General features: G+C 40.2%; 1 protein-coding gene across 6 annotated transcripts in view; it reads right to left on the reverse strand.

Moving 5' to 3' along the window:
* The window catches only part of celsr2 (cadherin, EGF LAG seven-pass G-type receptor 2), a 278,596-nt gene that overhangs the window by 97,843 nt on the left and 156,547 nt on the right, over positions 1-24,206 (reverse strand). For all 6 annotated transcript variants that reach the window (XR_011358468.1, XR_011358469.1, XM_069941787.1 and 3 more), the window contains exons 4-5: positions 7,105-7,220; positions 3,490-3,578 (exon numbers count right to left, since the gene is read on the reverse strand). Coding sequence is in view for 4 of the 6 variants with exons in the window: in XM_069941787.1 (XP_069797888.1) it covers positions 3,490-3,578; positions 7,105-7,220 (205 nt within the window). In the remaining 2 variants the exon portion in view is untranslated. The remainder of the gene's footprint in view (positions 1-3,489; positions 3,579-7,104; positions 7,221-24,206) is intronic.

Here is a 24,206-nt window from a genome sequence, read left to right on the forward strand (position 1 = left end):
CCTTACGTGCAATTTTGGCTTAAGGACAGACCTTGGTAATGGAACTTGTTTGTAACCTGGGGACTGCCTGTACTTTGCTTTTCCCCTTGCCCCTCCCAACATTTATGTTCGTGGGCTTGCCTATATTTTGCTCATATATTGATGAAGGGGATCAAGCCCAAAACGCTTGTCCTGAATCTTTATCTTTGCCACATAAATTTCACTGTTTGACCTGCTGAGTTTCCCCAGTGTCGCATTTTTATTTTAACACAGAGGATGCTGACCAATGAGGAACTTCCTTTTAAATTGGATTCCCATTGTGTAATCACATTGATAGCATGGGCCACAAATGAAGCCTCCAGCTGACAGTCGTTCTGTGTGTGATGGTTGCCCTTACTCCTGTCACTAATATAATTATCAAGTGGTCCAGCTGGATGACTTCCTCCAGGAAATTAAAATACCCCCAAAGATATGAAGCTCCGAATGAAGGATAATACCAGTTTACACATGGATTGCTGTGCAATGTTTATGAGTTAATGCTCCTTACCTTTCAGTGAGCCGCAGAAAATTCCAGGCATAATTCACAACAATCAACTCATGTACATCCCAATATTCACATCGCAATTTTTGCTTATAAAAATTCTCTACAGCAGTAAGAAACTACTGCAATAAGTTAGCTTGATTATAACTTGCAGAATTAATTTTAACCAATATGGCAATCCAGAGCAACATTTGACTCAAAGTTCAGTGGTCATAGAAAGGGCAATTATAAAGGAGATAAGAAATCAATAGTCCCCATCCTGAACATCTCCTAGGTTGTGATGTAATTATTTGATTTCCTATTTTGTGCACAAATGCACGTTGCCTCCACAAGCCAAACTCCATAACCAATATCCACAATTAATGACGAGAGAGAGAGAGAATTTGAACAAAAAAACCCATAGCATGAATGATCTGATTACAGTGAGCAACTAGCAAACAAAAGAGTCACAGTAAAATACAAAGCTGCACACAGCACAAGGAACTGCTCAAGTATACAAAAAAAAACACTGATGAACAAGGTAAATGAGAAGATTGGGCTTCCAGTAATCTGGACTCTGTTTCCATCCTCTTTTTCTCTCCCCATACCTGCCACTAAAATGCACTCCACATAACTTCACTTGCTTTACAAACACGTTTCCATCGCTGGCAACCTTTGACAAACCTTCAACTTCCTGAGTGCCAGGCTCCAAGTTACAAATTTCTTGAAAGATTGCAGTTCTTCATGAACAATGCAAGTGTTAGTTAAATTTAGATTACCACTGAGAGGTTTTTCAGTTGGTTGTTTTTCCAGACTCTTTTGTGTAGTCTTCCAAAGGCGCTATTTGCCTTGGCGAGTCTGTTGTCTATCTCGTTGTCGATCCTTGCATCTGATGAAATGGTGCAGCCGAGATAGGTAAACTGGTTGACCGTTTTGAGTTTTGTGTGCCCGATGGAGATGTGGGGGGGCTGGTAGTCATGGTGGGGAGCTGGCTGATGGAGGACCTCAGTTTTCTTCAGGCTGACTTCCAGGCCAAACATTTTGGCAGTTTCCGCAAAGCAGGACGTCAAGCGCTGAAGAGCTGGCTCTGAATGGGCAACTAAAGCGGCATCGTCTGCAAAGAGTAGTTCACGGACAAGTTTCTCTTGTGTCTTGGTGTGAGCTTGCAGGCGCCTCAGATTGAAGAGACTGCCATCCGTGCGGTACCGGATGTAAACAGCGTCTTCATTGTTGGGGTCTTTCATGGCTTGGTTCAGCATCATGCTGAAGAAGATTGAAAAGAGGGTTGGTGCCAGAACACAGCCTTGCTTCACGCCATTGTTAATGGAGAAGGGTTCAGAGAGCTCATTGCTGTATCTGACCCTACCTTGTTGGATAAGCGTATACAGAGCCGTTGTCATACCCACACTCCTGTTCGGCTCCGAATCATGGGTCCTCTACCGGCACCACCTACGGCTCCTAGAACGCTTCCACCAGCGTTGTCTCCGCTCCATCCTCAACATCCATTGGAGCGCTTACATCCCTAACGTCGAAGTACTCGAGATGGCAGAGGTCGACAGCATCGAGTCCACGCTGCTGAAGATCCAGCTGCGCTGGATGGGTCACGTCTCCAGAATGGAGGACCATCGCCTTCCCAAGATCATGTTATATGGCGAGCTCTCCACTGGCCACCGTGACAGAGGTGCACCAAAGAAAAGGTACAAGGACTGCCTAAAGAAATCTCTTGGTGCCTGCCACATTGACCACCGCCAGTGGGCTGATATTGCCTCAAACCGTGCATCTTGGCGCCTCACAGTTTGGCGGGCAGCAACCTCCTTTGAAGAAGACCGCAGAGCCTACCTCACTGACAAAAGGCAAAGGAGGAAAAACCCAACACCCATCCCCAACCAACCAATTTTCCCCTGCAACCGCTGCAATCGTGTCTGCCTGTCCCGCATCGGACTTGTCAGCCACAAACGAGTCTGCAGCTGACGTGGACTTTTTACCCCCTCCACAAATCTTCGTCCGCGAAGCCAAGCCAAAGAAGAAACCACTGAGAACACAGGACCAAGATCCTATTTATTGTTGTGTGCACAAAATTGTCCAAAAAATGGGTTTTTTTCCTTTGTTTGCCTGAAGAAATAATGAATTAGAATTCAATTAAACGCTGAATGAAATCTTGTTTCTGTTTATTTATTGTCTATTCTGGATGAGCAGAACCAACTCTGGGGACATTAATTCTTGAGACCTTAGATAAAATAAAGAAATCTAATACCAAGCCATAGATATCCAAGGATTATATTTTCAGACACAGAATGCTCATCGACCATTACAAATTTATTTTCTGTTAAATGCTAACTAATTTTGGTTGACTTTCCAATTCTTACCCCAATTTATCAAAGACACATCCTGTGATAATAGAAAAATATCAAAACTAAGCACAATTTGAATGACAGAAAATGAACCAGTTGATCTTAAATCAGACTGTTTTTTTTTGACCAGTCTATTAATATCAGGATACATTTGATAGAATAAACAACAAATCCTAATATACCCAGTCCAACTAGGAGATAAAGAAATTAGCACATTTGATACACAGTTTTTTTTGGCCAATGTGGAAAAAGCCTTTCATCATTGTTTCTGGTTATGTGGCCACAAGGAAATGTAGAAGTGGTTTTGAGGCTAAATGTACAATCTTTATCACACAAATGACAACAAAACTGTGCTTTTCCAAATAACTCAAATTAAATATTCCTGCAGAAGTGGGGGTATGCACAATTTAACCAATTTTTTGCAGGGTAGCTTCTCATTTAGTTTTCAATAAATGGCTTCAATAAAGTTAATACATGCAAGGAGGACAAAAGGCATAAAGATTCTCATCCATTATATGCTTCATGATAATGGGCGCTGGGTTTTTCCGTTCCTTCAGCCAAGCACCAGGACCAACATATAAAGATAATGCAATGATTCCCAGACTTTTAAATGAGGAAACTGAACAATCATTTCCTGACCTTGTTGTAGTACTGCAGATGGACCGTGTGCCACTGGCCATCGCTCACACCACCAGGAATGATGGGAGTTACCATTGAAGTCGACTCGCCTGTTTTGAAACAAAGCAGACAATTTTTTTTTTTAAATTCCAACAATAGGAGCGACGTACAATGAAGATACAAACTTCTGTGAAGCTCATTCTCATTCCCATTTTTGTCCAGAGGTGGAAGAGTTGGCAGATTTAGTTGTAAAATCCACCAGAGCAGAACCTGATCCTACCCTCAAATCGCATTCACCACAGATTTACTTTCTTCCATCAGAAATGCAACTATTCTGCCATAGTTCCAAGCAATATCATCCTGTAATGTTACAAAAGGAATGACAAATGGTGCCATTAAGTTACCACAGAAGGACATAAGCATTGGGCAAATTGGACCAGAATATGCTAGACGAACAACAGTCAATATGAACAAAGCTAATAAGTTAATTCCTGCAAAGGTGTGGATTACAGGAACGTGAAAACAACTTGTTCAATGCTGACACAATAAAATATTACCAAAAGTAATACATAAGCTTTAAAATGCACTGGGAATATATCAACCATCAGAAATCTTGCCACTGAAAGACTAACTTACATTGTTATTGTATGGTGTATCATCTCATTTAGTTTTACAATTACCTTCAATAAATGGCTTCAATAAAGTTAATACATGCAAGGAGGACAAAAGGCATCAAAAGTCCAGGACAAGAGGGCCCAACATCAGGATTAAAGGGCATCCACTTAGAACAGAGATGTGGAGGAATTTCTTCAAGCAGAGGGAAATATATCTGTGGAATTTGTTACCACACACAGTTGAGGAGGCCAGGTCATTGGGTATATTTTTTAGGCAGAGATTGCAAGGTTCTTGATTAGCCAGGACATCAAAGGTTATGCCGAGAAGACTGAGCAGTGGGGCTGATTGTGGAAATGGTTCAGCTTACGATCAAATTGTAGGGGAGACTTGATGGGTCAAATAGCCTATTTCTGCTGCTATGTCTTATGGTCTTTTAAAGGAAGTTTCAACACTTGACTACTGTGCACCACGAGCAGATCATCTAAACAAAGATATTTTCACCACTGATGACATATAGACTTCTTTCCTTGACCTCAAAGACGGTCACATCCAGATTTGAAATTGGGATTTTGCACTATTTTCCAGCTGATTTTATTTGACTGCAGGGCAATATCTCTGAAAGCGCTTACCCTCTCACGTCTTCTTCCCTGGAGTATAAAAGGAGGCTCAGCAGAGACAGGCATCAACATCAATTACAGCCAACTGCAATTTTATAAGTGGATGCCAGTTAATGAGCAATTTAAATATTTATAGCAAACTATTGGGATGCCAAGCAATTTTTAACTGATATCAAGCCAAGCACTCAGCCACAGGTTAGATCCTTTTCACTTCTGCTGTGGTGATAAAAGATCAACATTAGTCAACACACCATGGAGAAGACTATGTTCCAAACTATAGTTCCAAAGCAAGGAAGAAAAGCAAGATAAAAGTGCCGATTTGTAAACAGTGAAGCGGAAGATATGGAAAATCTGGCAGAAATATTTACTATAAAATAAGAAGATAGGTTGAAGAAAGCACTGAGGTAAGCGGCCAGGCTATTATCTAGCAGTACAAGCTACACTTGTTGACTGTTGGAATTACACCGAGTTGTGACTCATTTCATGAAGTATTTGGATAAATCTTTAGGGTTCCATTAGTTTTAATACATTTAGAGGAGATATGAGGGAGATCTTTCCCCACTCAGTGCCAGGTTCCTGGAATGACGACCAAAGAGAGTGATGGAGTATGCCGTTTAAGCAATCAGATTGTGCTTGTATAATCAGATGACTTGGAAGCAGAGTTAGTCACAGCATTTAAGAAGTGTCTAAATGAGCACTTAGTTTTCTTCAAGCTGACTTCCAGGCCAAACATTTTGGCAGTTTCCGCAAAACAGGACATCAAGCGCTGAAGAGCTGGCTCTGAATGGACAACTAAAGCGGTATCGTCTGCAAAGAGTAGTTCACGGACAAGTTGCTCTTGTGTCTTGGTGTGAGCTTGCAGGCGCCTCAGATTGAAGAGACTGTCATCCGTGCGGTACCGGATGTAAACAGCGTCTTCATTGTTGAGGTCTTTCATGGCTTGTTTCAGCATCATGATGAAGAAGATTGAAAAGAGGGATGGTGCAAGAACGCAGCCTTGCTTCACGCCATTGTTAATGGAGAAGGGTTCAGAGAGCTCATTGCTGTATCTGACCCGACCTTGTTGGTTTTTGTGCAGTTGGATAACCATGTTGAGGAACTTTGGGGGGCATCCGAGGCGCTCTAGTATTTGCCAAAGCCCTTTCCTACTCACGGTGACGAAGGCTTTGGTGAGGTCAACAAAGGTGATGTAGAGTCCTTTGTTTTGTTCTCTGCACTTTTCTTGGAGCTGTCTGAGGGCAAAGACCATGTCAGTAGTTCCTCTGTTTGCGCGAAAGCTGCACTATGATTCTGGAAGAACATTTTCGGCGACACTAGGTATTATTCTATTTAGGAGAATCCTAGCGAAGATTTTGCTTGCAACTGAGGTCCTGCATCAGCCAGCTCCCCACCATGACTACCAGCCCCCCCACATCTCCATCGGGCACACAAAACTCAAAACGGTCAACCAGTTTACCTATCTCGGCTGCACCATTTCATCGGATGCAAGGATCGACAACGAGATAGACAACAGACTCGCCAAGGCAAAAAGCGCCTTTGGAAGACTATGGAAGAGTATGGAAAAACAACCAACTGAAAAACCTCACAAAGATTAGCGTATATAGAGCCGTTGTCATACCCACACTCCCGAATCATGGGTCCTTTACCGGCATCACCTACGGCTCCTAGAATGCTTCCACCAGCATTGTCTCCGCTCCATCCTCAACATTCATTGGAGCGACTTCATCTCCAACATCGAAGTACTCGAGATGGCAGAGGCCATCAGCATCGAATCCACGCTGCTGAAGATCAAACTGCGCTGGGTAGGTCACGTCTCCAGAATGGAGGACCATCGCCTTCCCAAGATTGAGTTATATGGCGAGCTCTCCACTGGCCACCGAGACAGAGGTGCACCAAAGAAGAGGTACAAGGACTGCCTAAAGAAAGCTCTTGGTGTCTGCCACATTGACCATCGCCAGTGGGCTGATATTGCCTCAAACCGTGCATCTTGGCGCCTCACAGTTCGGCGGGCAGCAACCTCCTTTGAACACCCAACCCCAACCCACCAATTTTCCCTTGCAACCGCTGCAACCGTGTCTGCCTGTCCCGCATCGGACTTGTCAGCCACAAACGAGCCTGCAGCTGACGTGGACATTATCCCTCCATAAATCTTCGTCCGCGAAGCCAAGCCAAAGAAAGAAGAAATGAGCACTTACATCATGCAGGTATAGAAAGCAATAAGGCAAGTGCTGGAAGATGGGACGAATACATGTGTGTGATTACTGGTCAATGTGGATATGGGCATTGTTTCCATGCTCTATATAATGATGACATAGATAAAGTACCTAACATATCTTGACAAAATCACTCTAAAATCATAAAACTAGCAGCCTTGAAGCCACAAAAATACTAAGCAATAACTTACCAGCAGAAAATGTTAACTGAATCTGTTCATTTATAATCTCCAAGGCAATAAAATCATGTTTCTCATTGAAACGTCCATTGTACAACAGCAGGGCATTCTTCTCCTTGGTGGCAAACCTACAAAATAAAATTTTATTCCAAACGTCGGTCAAAAAGTAGAAAAAATACAGTAATGCGTTCCATATTTTAGTGAGTTTTGGACAGATATGGATTTTAATTTATTGGCCAACATCTGTACCCCTATTTCTGATCAAGTAATCGAAGGAAAGTCATTAATAAAGCAACTGAAGACAAGAACGCTACTCAGAGTGAATCTGCAGTGATGTTGGATTTTGAGAGTTTGGATGATAGGCCTTCAGTACGATCCAAAGGATGTTGAATGGTCCTTTAAATCGAGGACAAATTCAAAGTCACCCACACCAGTGGGTTGCAGTCACAATAGGATAGATTTCATTTCTCGCAACCTCCCCCCATTCCCCCTACCCACCAAGAACATTAGTAAGCCAAATAGGTCTGTACATCAGTTAGATTTTTTTGTGCTCATGGTTAACAACTTGAGTTTTCTTTTCCCTCATAAAAATTTCACATTCTTTATTACATTTAAATTCCTTTGGTGCCACGGTGAAACGTAAGCTAGGATGTTTGGACAACCTCAGTAGTGTATTCACCGAAATTTCTCCAAACCCAAACTTTAATAGGAAATTCCCCGGAGAATTGGACATGGATTCTCCATGCCAGGACTTATTCTGGTTTAACTGCAGAGAACCTACCCTGCCAGCTTGAAATATCTCAGTGTAGTGACAAATGTGGTCTAGAGACTTCAGGGTTAAACTCAAAATTAATTATGCAGAAGTACCAACCACAGCAGGCAGCCTGCTTTCCTCTGATGCCTGCATATGTGCACTGCTAACACGCTATACAAGAAGTAGGAGCAGGTGCAGGTCATCTTGCCTGTCAGTCCTGCTTCACCATTTAATAAGATCACGGCTGATTGGGACATGGACTCCACCTACCTGCCTTTCCCCCCATTAACACTTCCCCCCCTCCCAAAAATAAAAAAAAACTATTGAACTGCAGCATACACATATTTAATGAGGTAGCCTCTTCTGCTTCCTTCGACAAAGAATGTGCTGATTCACCACTCTGGAAAAGTGAACCAAGTTGTCCAGGAATTTGCCGTGAAGCTTTATCATCAGAGAGAGGGCATAAGTAAGACTTGCTTCACATAGGACACATCTTGCATATGTTTGGTGCAAAGCCCATCCTTGTGCATGCTTCCTTGAAAAAGTTGATAGCTTTTTAACATGCACCAAATGCAGATGCTGGGATCTACTGCAGGAGGAAAAAGTGCGGGAGAACCTCAACAAATCACATAGCATCCATAGGAAGTAAGAGTCAGTCAAAGTATTGGGGCCCGAGCTCTTATTCAGGAATGTCGAAAAACAGACAGACCACGTCCGCCCACTCAGGTGTCAACTTGATCTTCTACTGAAACATCGATGGCCTTTTACTTCCTATGGATGTCATGGGACCTGCAGAGTTTCTCCACCACTTTTGTGGACTACTTAACTATACAAGTGATGTCTTCTTCCCAAGTGAAAATCAAACGGTTTCACAATAATATGCCTCATCTCAATGGTCACGCTATTCTGGGATTGCTTCATTCCAAATAACCTAATTTGGCACACTGACCCTCAATTTAGCCATTCCTTTCCAGTCAATGGGAGACCACATTATATAGAACCAGTGTTCTTAACCTATCTTATGAACAATTATAAAATGAAGCAACTGCTCCTTTTTATTGGCAAATTTATGGTTAATTAAAGTCAGCAATAAAATGCAGGAAGGGCAGTCTCCTATTCATCAGAATTACTACAAAATAGGCTTTTTTTTTGATGAAGACACAATGAACTTAAAATTTGTTTTACTTACTCTGATAACTGACACAATCTTTCATACAAATGTTCACATATAAACACTCCCTTTCAATTAGCTCACAAATTTACAAAATGTCTGTCTGGAGCACACTGAGCAACGACTCTCACACCACAAGTTGGGCTTAATCAGGGCTTCTGTCACAGAAATTATGTAAGATTTTCCAACACTTTGCAGCTGATAACAGGCTCAGCACTTCCTGGCTTTGTTCTAGTTAGGCTCAAAATGTTTATTTTAGACAAAGCAATTCATTATTTGTACAAGATCATCCTGTTACATCCCACGCACCCTCCCCTCCATGATCCCCAACCCACACCAGATGAGGAATCCGTTGTGTTAATCAAATTAGTGGCCCAATGCCGAGTTTTCATATCAATAATCTGGATATCTAAAAATGTCTCTTCAGAACATTTTTTTAAAAATAGCCACATGGTTGGAAAATTGCCTTAATCCAAATTGCAGAAATTTTGCATACGTTCTTGAGCATCTAAGCATCTGTTGAAAAATTCATCCCTTGAATTGTCAGAGGGATTCTTGCTCGCCCAAGTAAAATTGAAGTAATAATCCGTTTTTTTAACATAAATGGTTTCCTCTGCTTTAAATTTCTGCCAAGGCATTTGCCAGTTTTAAATAATTAGCATCATTTCTGTCAGGGATTTTCACCAACTATTCAAAGTAACCTCGGAAAATGATTCTCAGATACCTTAAGACAGAGAGAGAAGTGACAGGTTTTTTTTCAAAAAAAACTTTGGAAATACGGTATGATTAACACAAAACGCTGATCATGTATCCTTATCTTTGAAATACTGTCCACTGTTTGACCTGCTGGGTTTCTCCAGCATTGTGTTTTTACTTCAATCGTGGTATCTGCAGACTTCCATGCTATCCTCATGGCTGATCTTGTGCTGTGTAATTCAGCCTTTAAACTAAGGGTGGGAAAGGTACGGCCCGTGGGATGGGATCCAAATTTATCCGGCATGCAACCCCAGCGCGAGCCATCTAACGCGCAGCGTCCACTCACCAGAGCGAGCAATTTAGCAGATGGCGTGACCGGTTGGCGCAAGCCCTTTAACGCAGGGAGTGGTTATGATTGTTTGGCGTGAGCCCACTCCCCAACATGTAACCCGTCGTTCCGCGTCTGCCGGCCGCACAGAGACAGCGGGCTGCGGCCAGGTAGCCAGGTGGTTTGGCTACTGCTGTGGCTAGAGGACAGAGGGTAGATGATCTGTGTGATTCTACCCTAGTGAATGGGGGGCCTTGTTGGTGGGGGGGGGCACGTGGGTAACCGCTGCGGGTTCATTCCCACCCCTCGTGAACGCCAATGCTCTCTTCCACCTGCTGTTACACTGATAGAACACCTGTACGAAGTGAAGGGAGGGACGTTTAGGGGAACATCATGGGCGTTTTTACACAGAGCTACAGGCACCTGGAATGCCTTGCCAGGGGTGGTGCTGTAGAATGAAACATTAGGGGCATTTAGACAGGCACATGGTTCAAAGAAAAATGGAGGGTTATGGGGTAGGAAGGGCTTAGTACTTTTTTTGATAGGAATATATAGGTCAGCACAACATCAAGGACCGAAGGGCTTATACTGTGCTGTAATATTTTAGCTATCTATCTATTTCTTATTTATCCCTGACCTGAAATGCATCATCGTAGATTTTTGGAAGGAATATAGTTGATCTCATTGCTTGAACTTATTCTGTGGGCTGTTTTTTTGATAAATTATTGTCAGTTATATTCATACATTATTTCATTTATGGTAGCATCAGTACAGCCTGCTGTTCAACCACTGACACACCATCTGGCCTACACATGGTAAAAGGTTGCCCACCTTTGCTTTAAACCAAGGCCAAAGAAACCAGTGTCATTGTAATGCTCTGCATTGACGTAGAGCCCACGCTAACCACTGCTCATTAAACTAAATGCAAAATGTAAACCATTATACTTTAGTCTTTCTTCAGGAGAAGAGTAGATTTGTTGTGCAGAAAAACATCTGTTTTACAAGAAGGCTCACAAAGCTCACATGAAATCCAGGCCAAATATTAGGAAATTGGTTGATTACCAATGTCAAAAAGAAATTAGTATCAATGGGATAAGTTTCCCAAATGCAATGTTGAGAAATAAAATTCCCTCCTACCTTATAGTGTGCAGTGATTTGATACATGTGGTCGCTTCATGTAAAGATTTGTGCCATAAGTAAACCAAAGCCAAAATGAGTGTATGGCAATGCCATAAAGAAAACTTAATGACCATATGCTTTCTCTTTTCCCTCCTTGGATGATAAATCTGTACCCGTTGATACATCAATGCAAGCTTTGAAGTGGAGAGCTGCTGGCCAGTGTACTTTGGGATTTAATTTTTCCTCACTAGAAATTAAAACTGTGCTCTAAAATTAAGATTCTTGCCCTTCCCTGGTAAAGTGACAATTAGTACAACAAGTAAAACATGTTGAAGACGGAGATCAAAAATGTACACACAGATATGCAGAGTACATCCTAATGAGAATGCACGAAAGGCAAACTGACATAATGATTTGGTCCACATGGCTGACACAACGTTTGTAATCAGGAACAATGCCATCAATGTTCACTTTACTGAACATCACAGGCTTCCCAACACACAATAAGATAAAAGGACACATCCCATAAAAAAAATCACAGTAAAACCACTGGTATCTGGAATTCAGGCAACCAGCAGACTCAAGGAACTGGCAAAAAAAAAACCAAGAAAATAAATTTAAAAAATAAATAAGCTAAAAAATATGCATGTCTTAAATTGTAAAAGTAAATGTTCTCAGAAATTACACATAAACCTTTGGTGAAGATGAGAGCAAATATTCAGCCAGCGGAGTGCCTTGGTCATGTTTTGCTTGGAGTAGCTGTTTGAATAATGTGTGAAACAGCAATGACATCACGCAGGATGAAGAGCTAGTGGATGCCAGTCGCCATTGGGGTGTCTCCTTTTCCCTACTTAGCAAGAGTCAGAGGCTTTATCTGTAAACTTGGGGGAGGGAGGGGATTAATTATCTATTATGTTATTGTTCATCTTTCAGGCGGCACTGTGAATGGGGAGGAACCTGCATATGCAGCGACGGTTAAATGTTTCAAAGAATGTGACTGAAAATAAAGTAAAAAAGCTTTAATGTTTTTATATTCATACAAGTGAAGTTTGCTCAGTGTAAGTACAGTATAGTATTTTTGTCTTTTCAACTGTTTATTCTTAATGTTGGTTAGGTATTGTAAGAGTAAGGCTCAAACAAACTGGAAAATATGCTTATCGGCATCTACATATCTCCATAGGTGCTGAGTACCAGGGGTTTTACTTCAGTGCCAACAATACGCAGGACTGCAGCCTTGTAGACAAATCAGTGACTCAAGCAAAAATCTTTATCCAAATCTCAGAAAGAACAATCCCACACAAAATCGAATACCCTAAAAAAAAATCAATTAACTTAATTTCTTTCAATCGAAGAACAAATCACTTACATAAAATCAGGAACCAAATGAGCACAAGATCAAGTCTTCTGACATTAACTGCCACTTTGGAGATGTGATGCAGACAAAAGATTGGATTTTAAGACCAGCATTAACTTCTTTTGGATTTGAATGGCATCTTCTGCACCTGGTGTAATTGAGCAGGCTTTCTAAACTGTTTGGTCGTAAATCCAGTATTGTGGTTGCTTTTAGAGATTTCTGGCATTCACACATATTTTTGTTTTAATTGTATAATTACTAACTATTAATTTAGTAAATACATTAGTGCTAAAATGTATTGAATTGGAGAGTCACATCTTATTTATTTCCAAGTGGGTGGCACAGGCATTCACTGCATCTAATTTAAATTTATTTTTAAAATTTAGACATACAGCACGGTAACAGGCCCTTTCAGCCCAAGAGCCCGTGCTCCCCAATTGACGTACAACCCCCAGTACATTTTGAACAGTGGGAGGAAACTATAGCACCCAGAGGAAACCCACGCAGACACAGGGAGAACGTACAAACTCCTTACAGACAGACAGTGTGGGGTTTGAACCTTGGTTCTGAACGTCGGCGCTCTAACAGCGTTCACCTATCTGCTGCACCAACCGTGCCACCCAATTGAGCAAGTGAAATGTCAGAATCAGAATTTCTGGTCATGAACATGTCACAAAATTCCTAATTTTGGGGCAGCAATCACAGTGCAAACATTTCTGTAAACCACCTTACAAAATAAATAAATAGTCCAAGTAAAAGTAAGGCAGTTTCTGTGATTCAATGTTCATTCAGGAATTTGATGGTGGAGGGGAAGAAGTTGTCCTTGTGCAGCTGAGTGCTCATCTTTAGGCTCCTGTACCTTTTTCCTGATGGTAGCAGAATGAACAGGGCATGCCCTGAGTTGTTGGAGTCCTTAAGGCTACTTTCTTAAGACACCGCCTCTTGCAAATGTCCTCAATGGAGTGAAAACTGGTGCCTGTGATATCACAGGCCATGGTAACAACCCTCTGGAATATTTTTGTTTCTTGTCATGAGCTTTGGCATCTCCATACCACACAGTCATGCAGCCAGCCAGAATGTTGTCTGCTGTACACCTATAGAAGTTACTGAGAATCTTTGGTTACATACCCAGTCTCCTCAAACTCCTCACGAACTATAGCCTCAGACGAGTCATCTTTCTCAAATGTCCAAAGGAACAAAACAAACAACCATGGACATGTTTCTATTTATACCAATTGATTCATGTTATTTCATTCCTTTTAAATAAATACCTAATTGTCCACGTTGGAGTGTTGTTACATGTTATAGGAAAATCTAGTTTTTAAACCAATTTTAATCAGAATGGCAGAATAATTCCTGCAGCCTTCATGTCCCTGGAGACAGGGACAGCCCAAGTTCTCATACCCAACCATTTTTTAGTGACCCATGCTGGAACAAGTGGGCATCAGCCAAGGGCAGATTTACCTAAATTGAAGTGCATCTTTAGTTTAATTGATTTGGTGACACCCTGCTGGTAAAATAGATACTTTTCAGAAATGGCCCAATCAAAGGGGAAGCTGAGGGTTATCACTGTTCGCTCTCTGGGTCTCAGCGGGATTTAGTGCCTTTGAGAGAAAATAGGGATGAAAGGAAGAAACAGAGTGCAAATATCAGAGCCAGCACCACCAGGCTGAGAAACAGCTTCTTCTCCCAGGCAGTGAGAATAGTGAAAAACCGGAGGTACTGCTCACACTATTCACTATTCATCTGAGACTCTCATATTTACAAAACAATATTTATTTGTGTGTGTGTAATACTTATCCTGCATATGTACTGTTTGCCTGTATGTATGTTATGTCTTGTGTATCTGTGTTTTGCTGTTTCGTCAATTTGTACTTGTGCAATCAGATGACAATAAACTTGACTTGACATTGACACAATTTAATTATGTAAACATCAATGCCTCTATTGCTTTTATTTAATAAGACAAGCATTTTCAATCAGGGAAGATCCTTTCCTGTTGAAGAACTTAGAAGGTTCGCCCACATTTAACTATGATGTTGGTGGATGAGGTGAAAGAATTAACCTATTAAAACTGAAGACCTATTAAAACCCAGGCATCACCAGATGTGGCCTCTTACCTGTAACCTGGAGCTCACACTCTCCGAGAGTAGCTATCCTGATACCCTGGATGTTTGTAGCTCGAGATTGTGACCCCACTAGCTTGAGATTGTGACCCCCTAGTTCTAGAAGCTTTAAGCAGGGAATCATTCTTCACTTGCAGGGCCTCCAAGAATTGTGTATGCTGCTTCAAGGAGTTTATTGTTCATTCTTCCAACCTCGAGAGAATAGAGGCTGAGCAGATTCAATCTCTTCACGTTAGTGCCACCAACCCAGAAACATTGGAAGAGAAAAGAAAAATAACTGTAGAGGCTGGAAACCAGAAATAAAAACAGAAAAGACATAAGCCAATCAGCCAGCATCTGTGTGGAGGTTCAGGTTGATGACCTTTTGTTAGAATTATGAAAACAGGTACAGGGGCCAGGTAGAGAAAGCAAACAACCAACAATGCTGGGAACATTGCACAGCCAATGCAGTAAATCTGAAATAAAAGATGCTGCTAAAACTCAGTCGTCAGGCTGCATCTTCAGAGAGTGAAGATCAGAGCAAGCGTTACAGGCTGATGATCTTGCGCCAGACACAGAAAGGCTGCTTATCTGAAAATTGTTGAATTCAATGCCGTTCACCACCTACACCTCCTCCAATTGGGGCAGGCTAACCCCTCTGTTCTCTCTATCCCTCTCCCTTCTCTACAACTTAAAATGCGGTTGCCGTCCAAGATTTTCTGATAAAGGATTAATTTTCTAAAACAAGAACCGTTCTTCTCTCCATTGATGCTACCCGGTCTGCAAAATATTTCCAGCACACATTACTTTTGTTCCACCGCACTATGGCCCAGTTTGTTGAAAATCCTTTGGCTGCTTGGAATTCTTCCTTCTGTTCTTTCCCTCTGAGTGCACAGGGTAAAATGAAGTATTCCTGACTTTTAATGATGTTCCAATTTTTTTTGTTTATTGGTGCAAGCGTTTAATCAGATTTACTCAACACAAGTTATCTTTTTTTTCCACAATCGTAAGATTAAAAGGATATAGTGAACAATAAAGTCATCCTTTATTCACAGTTTCAGCAATGCCTATTTATTAGCACTGGCTACCCCAGCTTTCACTGACTGAAGAACTGATCCAGAGAACCAAATGCAAATATTCAAAATCCCATTTGTATTTTACAGAGCCTTGTTTTGGCTCTTAAATTTTATCTACATATTTAAATCTTTTCTTCAAACTATTTCAGTGTGTTTTCCTTTATCTCGTTTTTCTTAAATTTGTAAAATGTTTATATTTAACCATTTCTGTCGCTTCCCTCTCACCCCATTCTGCCCCAGACCCTTCAACTTGGGAATATTTAGCTTTTTGCAATTCTCTCTTTATTAGGGGAAAAACCAAGACCAAATACATCGTTCCCAGCATGTGAAAAATGCTTATTTACTCAGCTGATGGTATCCATGACCTTAGTAATCTCCTTTCATGCAATTATATTCCCCTTAGTGCTGTGTATCAGTCTTCATCGAGAGGTCAGCAGTGGAAATGGTTAAGAACTTCAAGTTCATTGCATCTCTGAGGATCTGTCCTTGGGCCTCCGTGTTGATGCAATCTTGATGACGGCTCACCAGCAGTATTCTTCATGAGGAGTTTGATGAGATTTGCTGTGTCACCAAAGATTCTTGCAAATTTCTACACATGTACCGTGGAGAGCATTCTGCTGATTGCATACTGTCTGGTATGGAGGTGACAATGCACGGAACAAGAAAAACTACAGAATTGTGAACTTGGCCAGCGGCATCATGGGCATGTCTCCATTCTATAGAGGACATCTACAAAAGGCGGTGTCTTCGGAAAGCAGCCTCTAACCTCAAGGATCTTCATCACCCAGGCTATGCCCTCTTCACACTGCTACCATCAGGAAGGAGGTACAGGACCCTGAATACAAACACCCAGCAGTACAAGAACAGTTTCTTCCCCTCTGCCATCAAATTTCTGAATGGATAATCACAGAGACCACATCACTTTCTCTTATTTTTGCACTAATTTATTTATTTCTTAAATGTAATTTTATAGCAATATTTGTACTGTAAAGCTGCTGCAAAACAACAAACTTTGTGACATTCCATGACAATAAATTCTGATTCTTCATTTCTACAGCAAGATTTTCATGTAGCTCTATTATCAAAGAGATTTTGAAAACCAATGTGTTTGGCATCCAGTGCTTTCCACTTCCTCTTTGATTACCTTGAAGAGTACCATTAAATTGCACATGCACATCATCAATAGATCACATTCCAATGCAAACAAAAAGGAAGTAATTTGATGGTGCAGACTTGGAAAATAAATCTGGGCCACTCTTGATGTATCTCAGCAAGATTGTTCCAAGATATTTAAAGAACTGCCTGGGAGTCCAGATTCCCAAGAAAAATTTCTACTTTCATTGAGTTGGAATCAATTACATTTAATCCAATCCTTTGGGTGGCGAAAAAAGAATACAAATCAATTTCATTCAAAAATACAAAATGATTTTTGCTGTTGACAATCGAGATCAATCAACCTAAAATGTTAACCCTCTGTACACAAGCTATTTGATCTGCTGAAAATGTTCTTCATTTTTACTTGTAGCATTCATAATATTTTGATTTAAAATTCTATGAGGTGTAAGCTAATAAAATGGACTTCCACACAATTATATTTTTTAAATCCAGAGAAGGAAATTAAGCCATGGAGCACACGAATATAGAAAAGTCGAACAACCACAAAACCATCACTCTCATCAGTTTTTGAGTGATTTTAATGAAGGTATGTTGAATGGGTTAACTCCTCAACAAATACATTGGAAAAGGGAAGTTGTAGTCAATATATTAAACATTTGTAGAATACCATCCCCAAATAAATGTTGGAAAAAGGGAGAATGCAATATAATGAGGCTGTGATCAAGTAGATTTTGGTATCAAAGCTAATGAAAGGAAACATTGAAAACCAGAAATGAAAACAGAAAATGCTAGAATGACTCAACTGGTCAGGCAGAAATGTGGAAATGCAAATGTTAGCATTCAAGTCAGTGCTGTTTCAGAGCTGGGAACACAAGATAAAATGTTTTAAAATGCAGAGAAAGGATTTCTGAAGGAGCGGAGAGAGGAAAAAGCAGAAGTCTGTGACAAGCAAGATGAAATACCAAGGTAAGAGAGGGTGAAAAGAGGACAAGAGGTCAATAGGGACAAGGTGCAAAAGGACAGTCTGCTGGGAGTTGAAAAAAAATGCATATCTGAATGGTGAATGTGGACAAAAATGCTGAATATCTTAAACTGTCAAAATTCAATATTAAAAAAGATTTAAAGATCAGTATAAAAATCGCTGCACCACAAAAAAGTAATCAGGAAAGCTATTGAAATTGTGGCCATTGACTTCGGGGGAGGTGAGAAAGTGCTGCTTCAACTATTTAAGAGGTTTAATCAGACTGTACCTTGAATTCCGATAAGGGCAATAAAAGAATTGCAGTACAGGCTCGCTCCAGTGGATTCAGAGGTAAATAATGATTTCGACTTTGGTTTGAATTTCCTCAAGTTTGAAGGGTTGAGAGCAGTTATTGAAACTGTGTACCAGTGATTTTTACCTTCTAATGGATCCATTCTCAAAAATCTCACATGTATAGTGGCCTTATAGCTCTTCATAAAATTGCGCTTTTCTTGTATAGATATAGCAAGACTCAGACATGACCATACTAATCTTTGCTGTTAGCACTCTGCAGCTGTTGTTTTAATCGCACACTAAATCCCAAAAACCCTCAACTGTAATCAAGTCCATATATTCCTTTGAACCGACCTTAAATTATGAAATGTACCTGTACACAAAGAACGAAAGCTAGAGGCTCCAGTTAGAAATTGAGTAGACTCATTACAGCAAATAAATATTTTATGTGGTAGCCAAAGTGAGCAGATTAAGCTTTTCTAATAAAGACTTGTGCATTTCCAGACAGCATCAGTGCCTAGTGAATGATGAATGGGTAATTCAAAATTTCTTACAAAATCCATTAGGCTAGTTCAGTAATGGAGTAGCCTTCAGGGATGTTTTCAAAACAACTGTGGAGCAATTAAAGCAACATCTCTTCAAGTGAAAAATCTGAGAATTATGGTTACATTCGGCCGACAGAAACACAAATACAAGAGGTTTTCATTGCAGTTGAACAGAAATTTTCCTCAAAATCAGGCTACCTGTGGCATTAATTATATAAATTTTGGCACCCACTTTTCATTTATTCAACAAATTGTTAAGTCCGAGTATAAGTGACCATCAGCTGTTTGCAAAGGGCTTTTTATTCCTGGTGAAGGGTTGAATATATTCCCCAAATCAAATGATCTTGAACAGTTAACAAATGTTAATTTGCCGGACCTTTTTATATTACAGCCATTAATGTCATACATGTATATTTAGATGTAACTTTCCACAAATTATCACTACTTCATTTCTATCCATGTGACTTCCAATTCTGGACAGTGGGGGCAAAAGTTCACAGAAGTAGGGGAGAGATTTAAGAGGGACCTGAAAAGCAACCTTTTCATTCAAAGAGTAATCTGCACCTGAAAGGAGGTGCCAAAGCAAGAAATGGGTAAAATTATCATGTTTAAAAGACATTTGGACAAATACATGAATAGGAAGGGTTTAGAAGGACATGTGCTAAATGGGACAGAATGCTGTGTTGATCAGCATGGAAGAATTGGGACAAGGCGACTGTCCTGTGTTGTGTAACGATGATTCCAAGTCGTAGATAGAAATTCACCATTGGTCCTTTGTGCTAAACATGACTCAGTTTTTGCAATTTAGTCTCATTGATCTCAATGGAGGTCTACCTTCAAATATCTCTCTGAGATATTTTAGATTTTCTTTGGGGGAGGGGCGAAAGCAGAGGAACTGAAAACATTGCAGATGTTATAACTGGTCTCTCTTCTTCAGAAACAATATTCTGACATTTCTAAAGTGCAATAAATTTGATGCTAAAATTTTTTTAAAGTCCTTCTCAATAGTACAAAACAAATTAGATATAAATTTAAACTCATCAATTATGTTTTCTGTGTTCCAAGAAATTATTGCCATTTTCCCACAAAGCATGCTGTGTAAATAGGTTGGAATGGGAATGAGAGTACCATTCCCATTCTGATATTTTACCTTATAGACCCCTAGCAAATTTCCCGGAACGCCTGCATGAATAGGAGGTATTGATGGCACACGTTACAAGTCCCGTCTCTTTAATTACCGCTGTCTAAACTCACATAGGGAAATGGAGATTTTGAGTTTTGTTAATTTGTGTATGAACGACCAACGCCGAGACCTCCAACATTCTTCACACCGGTAAAATCACACAAATTCTATCTATAAAACATAATTGATTAACACTTGTTCATGGCAATGACAAGGCCCAAACCAGAGCATAAATGTGCATATGCATTACCATCAACAAAAGAAACATTTGGCTTATTAGTGCATTCGGGCCAGTGACAGGACTATTTGCAAAATAAAACTCCAACATCAACATACCAGAACAGGTAAACTCTGAAGTATCATACCAGACCATCAGCCAAAATTAAACAACAGGCAAAGATCAAACATGATACTGTCAACATTACAACCTCACAGCAACAAGATTCACTTTAGTTGTAGATTTACAGACCTTCCTCCAGTTAACTAGGCATTCAAGGAATTGTTACCACCCGCCCATAAATTACAACCTCACGTTGACAATTCTGACCTGATCCTTGCTTCTTCCCACAGAAGGAAAAAAGGTCAGTTTGCAGAGGGAAGAATCCCAAACACAGACTTTCAACTCTGCATTATAACACCTACAATGTTTTTAATTCCTTTGCAATTTGAATTCTTTAAACCATTTTCCATAAAGGAAATCCAAAATGTCACAGTGAGGAGTTATGTACAATGTGAAGTATGCGTGCCAAAGTTTTCATGAAAACAGTTTGTTATTATCTTTGAATGTTAGTACAATTCATTGTTGTCTCTCATCCTCTTCAGTTTCAACCAGTAAAGCCATTTTTTTTTCTAAAATCCCTCAGCTAACCAGAATGTACAAAGAGGAGGAGAAAAAGTGAAGAAAGTGATGGGGAAAACAGCTTAAGAAAGGAGTACATCAATAAAGTTGACTTCCATTTTTAGATACCTTTATTGTTCTGGGATGAATTAAAACCAAGTCCTATCGACTGAAGAGCGCAAGAGGAGAGAGCTACGATAGTTCATACAAAGACTACATCCCAGGAGAATTAAAAATAAATGGATAATAATTTACATTTATTCAACTCTGCTAATTTTTGCATAGATTCTGCAAGAAAATACGATGCACTATTAAACCAAAGTCAATTTTAAAAAGCAAGAGGTTGTTGGGTCTGTTTGGCCTGGTACCTGACGGACATTTATTAGTTGTTGCTGTGAGGTTCCATTCCAATGATCATTAATTTGCACAATGTCCCATGAGGGTCATTGATTAGAATATTGACAAAAATGAAAAATTGCATTGCAGGCAGGCAGTCATCATAAAGAACAAATGAAAATAAACGATTTTTATAGAAACAGTAGTTTCAAAAATCCTTAAAGGAAGAATATCAATAGAGAACAAAAACCATGGCATTTGTTGAAATTTAGAGGACAATAGTGGATGTATGGGTCACACAGGGAAGTAAAGCTGTCTATACATTTTCTTTAAAATTTTCCAGTTCATTAGTCACTGACGAAGCTGGTATTTATTGTTCAACTAGAGTAACACCACCCCCCCCGCCCCACCCCAAGTGATCATTAATTGTATTGGCAGCCCAAGGGTCACATAACAGGCAGAGGATGAACAGCAGGTTTAATTTTCCTAAAAGGCATTAGTGAAGCAAGTGGATTTTTTGTCATAACCTTATACAGTAAAACCCCTCATATCCAGCACAAACTGGGATTAGTAGATGTCAGATAAGTGAGTTTTCCGGTTGCTTGAGACTGAGTGGTGCGTGAATGGAGAACTAGCAGCGAGGCGAGCCAATTTTAAACTTCCGTATTTTTTACCCATTTATTTTCTGCATTTTTTTTTACTAATTGTTGAGGTTGCTAGTTGCTTGAATTCTGGATTACTGTAGCTTCATTGTTACCATTATTCAAACTAACTACAGTACAACTCTGTTTATCCGAAATCAGATTCTCCTAAATCCTCAAGGATATCCCAAACGAATCAGAAATCCTTATTTATCTGATATGTTTTAGGAGCTGAACTGACCGGGGACCTCGAGCTCCCGGTGGCAGTGGCCGATCTCAGGCTCCCGGTATGAGAGGAGCCTCGGTGAGGAGTGGAGGCCAGCATTTTTTTTGGGAGAATTAAACATTACTTTAATGTTTGAAAAGCCTTCCCTTGTTGTTTGTTTGTTGTTATTTAAACACTGTTTCAAGTGATTTGCTGTTGCTACTGAGTTGTTTTTAAAAAATGATCAGTTCTCTGAAAAAAAAAGTTTATCCGAAATAGGCACAGTTCCGACCATTTTGGATAATCGGAATTGTACTGTATTTTTAAAAAATAGATTTTATCTTTAGATTCTCCAACTGCCATGGTGTGATTATAGAGCAATGATCCAGAACTTTGGCTGATAGTCCAGTAAATGAACACCCCCACCCCCCCCACACCCCCACCCCCAGATAGGTCACGATCTTGATGAATGAGTTACTTATTCTTTCAGGTATTACTGTGTTGCTTCAACCTGCTTTGACTTGTCATATCCATCTATAAATTCCCATTTCTGCTCAAAGTTAAATGCTCAGGTTACATTCAGGCAGCTGCTGGGGTTTAGTAACTGAATTTGCTTTTTCTGTGGAATCTACTCATTTTTCAGCAAAGGGGTGCCAATGGCAGTGATTGCCTTTACTTCAGCATTTAGTTTACATCCACTACTGACAGGGAAGAACTGTATTAAAGAGTCTCGTCACAGTGTCTTACAATATTCAGATAATTATTTAAATGGCAAGAGATTGTAGCATACTGCAGTGCAGCAGGACTTGGGAGTTCTTCTACGTGAATCGCAAAAGGATGGTTTGTAGGTGCAACAGGCTATCAAGAAGACAAATGGAATTTTGGCCTCCATTGCTGGAGGAGTGAATTTAGAAGCAGGGAGATAAGGTGCATCTGGAGTACTGCATACAGTCTAGTCTCCTTATTTGAAGAAGGATGTATTGACTTTGGAGATAATCCAGAGGAGGTTCACCAGGTTGATTTCAGGGATGAGGAGGTTAGCTTTTGAGGAGAGATTGAGTCATGTGGGACAGTACTTGCTGGAATTTAGAAGAATGAGAGAGGGTCTTAAAGAAACATAACATTATGAAAGGCATAGATAAGAGAGAAGTAGGTATGTTGTTTTCACTGGTGGGGAGATTAGTACTAGGGGATAAAGCCTCAGGATTCAGGGTCGATTTAGGATGGAGATGAGGAGGAACAGTTTTTCTCAAAGAGTGGTGAATTTATGGATTTCGCTGCCCACTGAAACAGTGGAGGCTACCACAGTAAATATATTTAAAAGGCAAGGTTGGATAGATTTTTTACATTCTATCGCAATTAAGAGAGATGGGGAAAAGGCTGGTAGCTAGAAATGAGCCTATCATCTTATCAGCCATGATCTCATTGAATGGCGTAGCAGGCTCGACCATTTCTTTTTTTTAAATTTTCTATTTTCTATCTGCTCCTATTCCTCATGTTATGTTCTTATACAACAAGGAACAGGCCCTTTCTTCTTCTGCTGACCAAGTTAGCCTTCCGGTCTAGTCCCATTTGCTTGCATTTGTGACACATCCTTCCAAACTCTTCTGATCCATATATCTTCCAATTATGTTTTGTACATCATAATTGTTCCATCTTATAGAGCTTCTTGAGACAGACAGTTTATTCCTCCAAATGAAAAAGTTGTTAATCTGGTCTCTCTTGAATCACCCCTCTCTCACCTTAAACCTAATTCTAGAAATATTATACCCTGGGGAAAAGAATTTGAGTGTTCACTTTAACCATGCCACTCAGGTTTTTATGAACCCTTCAACCTCCTACACTCTACGGAATTAAGACCCAGCTATCTAACCTTTTCCTAAAGCCCAACCGCTCCAGTCCACAGAACATTCTGGCGAATCTCTCTCCACCCCTTTCATATCCTTCCTATAGTTGGGTGACCAGAGCTGTACACAGTATTGTCTCACAAACATTTTGCACAACTGTATCAGAAGGTCCCAACATTTCTATGAGACCTTCTTAACCACCCTATCCACCTGTTCTGTCACTTTCAAGGAAATTTGCAGTTGTACCTATAATTTTTTCAACGTATAGCACAAATTGCAGGCATTGACAAAAGTTCTTCAATTTCACAGTACTTAGACTACTGTTCCTGATTGTGCAGAGCCACGGTTTACTAAATATTGGGCTTTAACCATTATTTTTAAAATGTTCCAGTTAATATTATTGTCCAGTACATGTTGTCTCGTTGAATAGTAACCTATTGTTGATTCTGACAACTGAACAGAATCAGTTCACTGGTTTATTCTGGGTCTATTGCTCAGACAGTGGTTTGTTTCCACACAGGGCCCTAGGTGCGCCTGCTGTGTTA

Source organism: Narcine bancroftii, chromosome 5 (assembly GCF_036971445.1).
Source record: "Narcine bancroftii isolate sNarBan1 chromosome 5, sNarBan1.hap1, whole genome shotgun sequence".
Classification (NCBI taxonomy): domain Eukaryota; kingdom Metazoa; phylum Chordata; class Chondrichthyes; order Torpediniformes; family Narcinidae; genus Narcine; species Narcine bancroftii.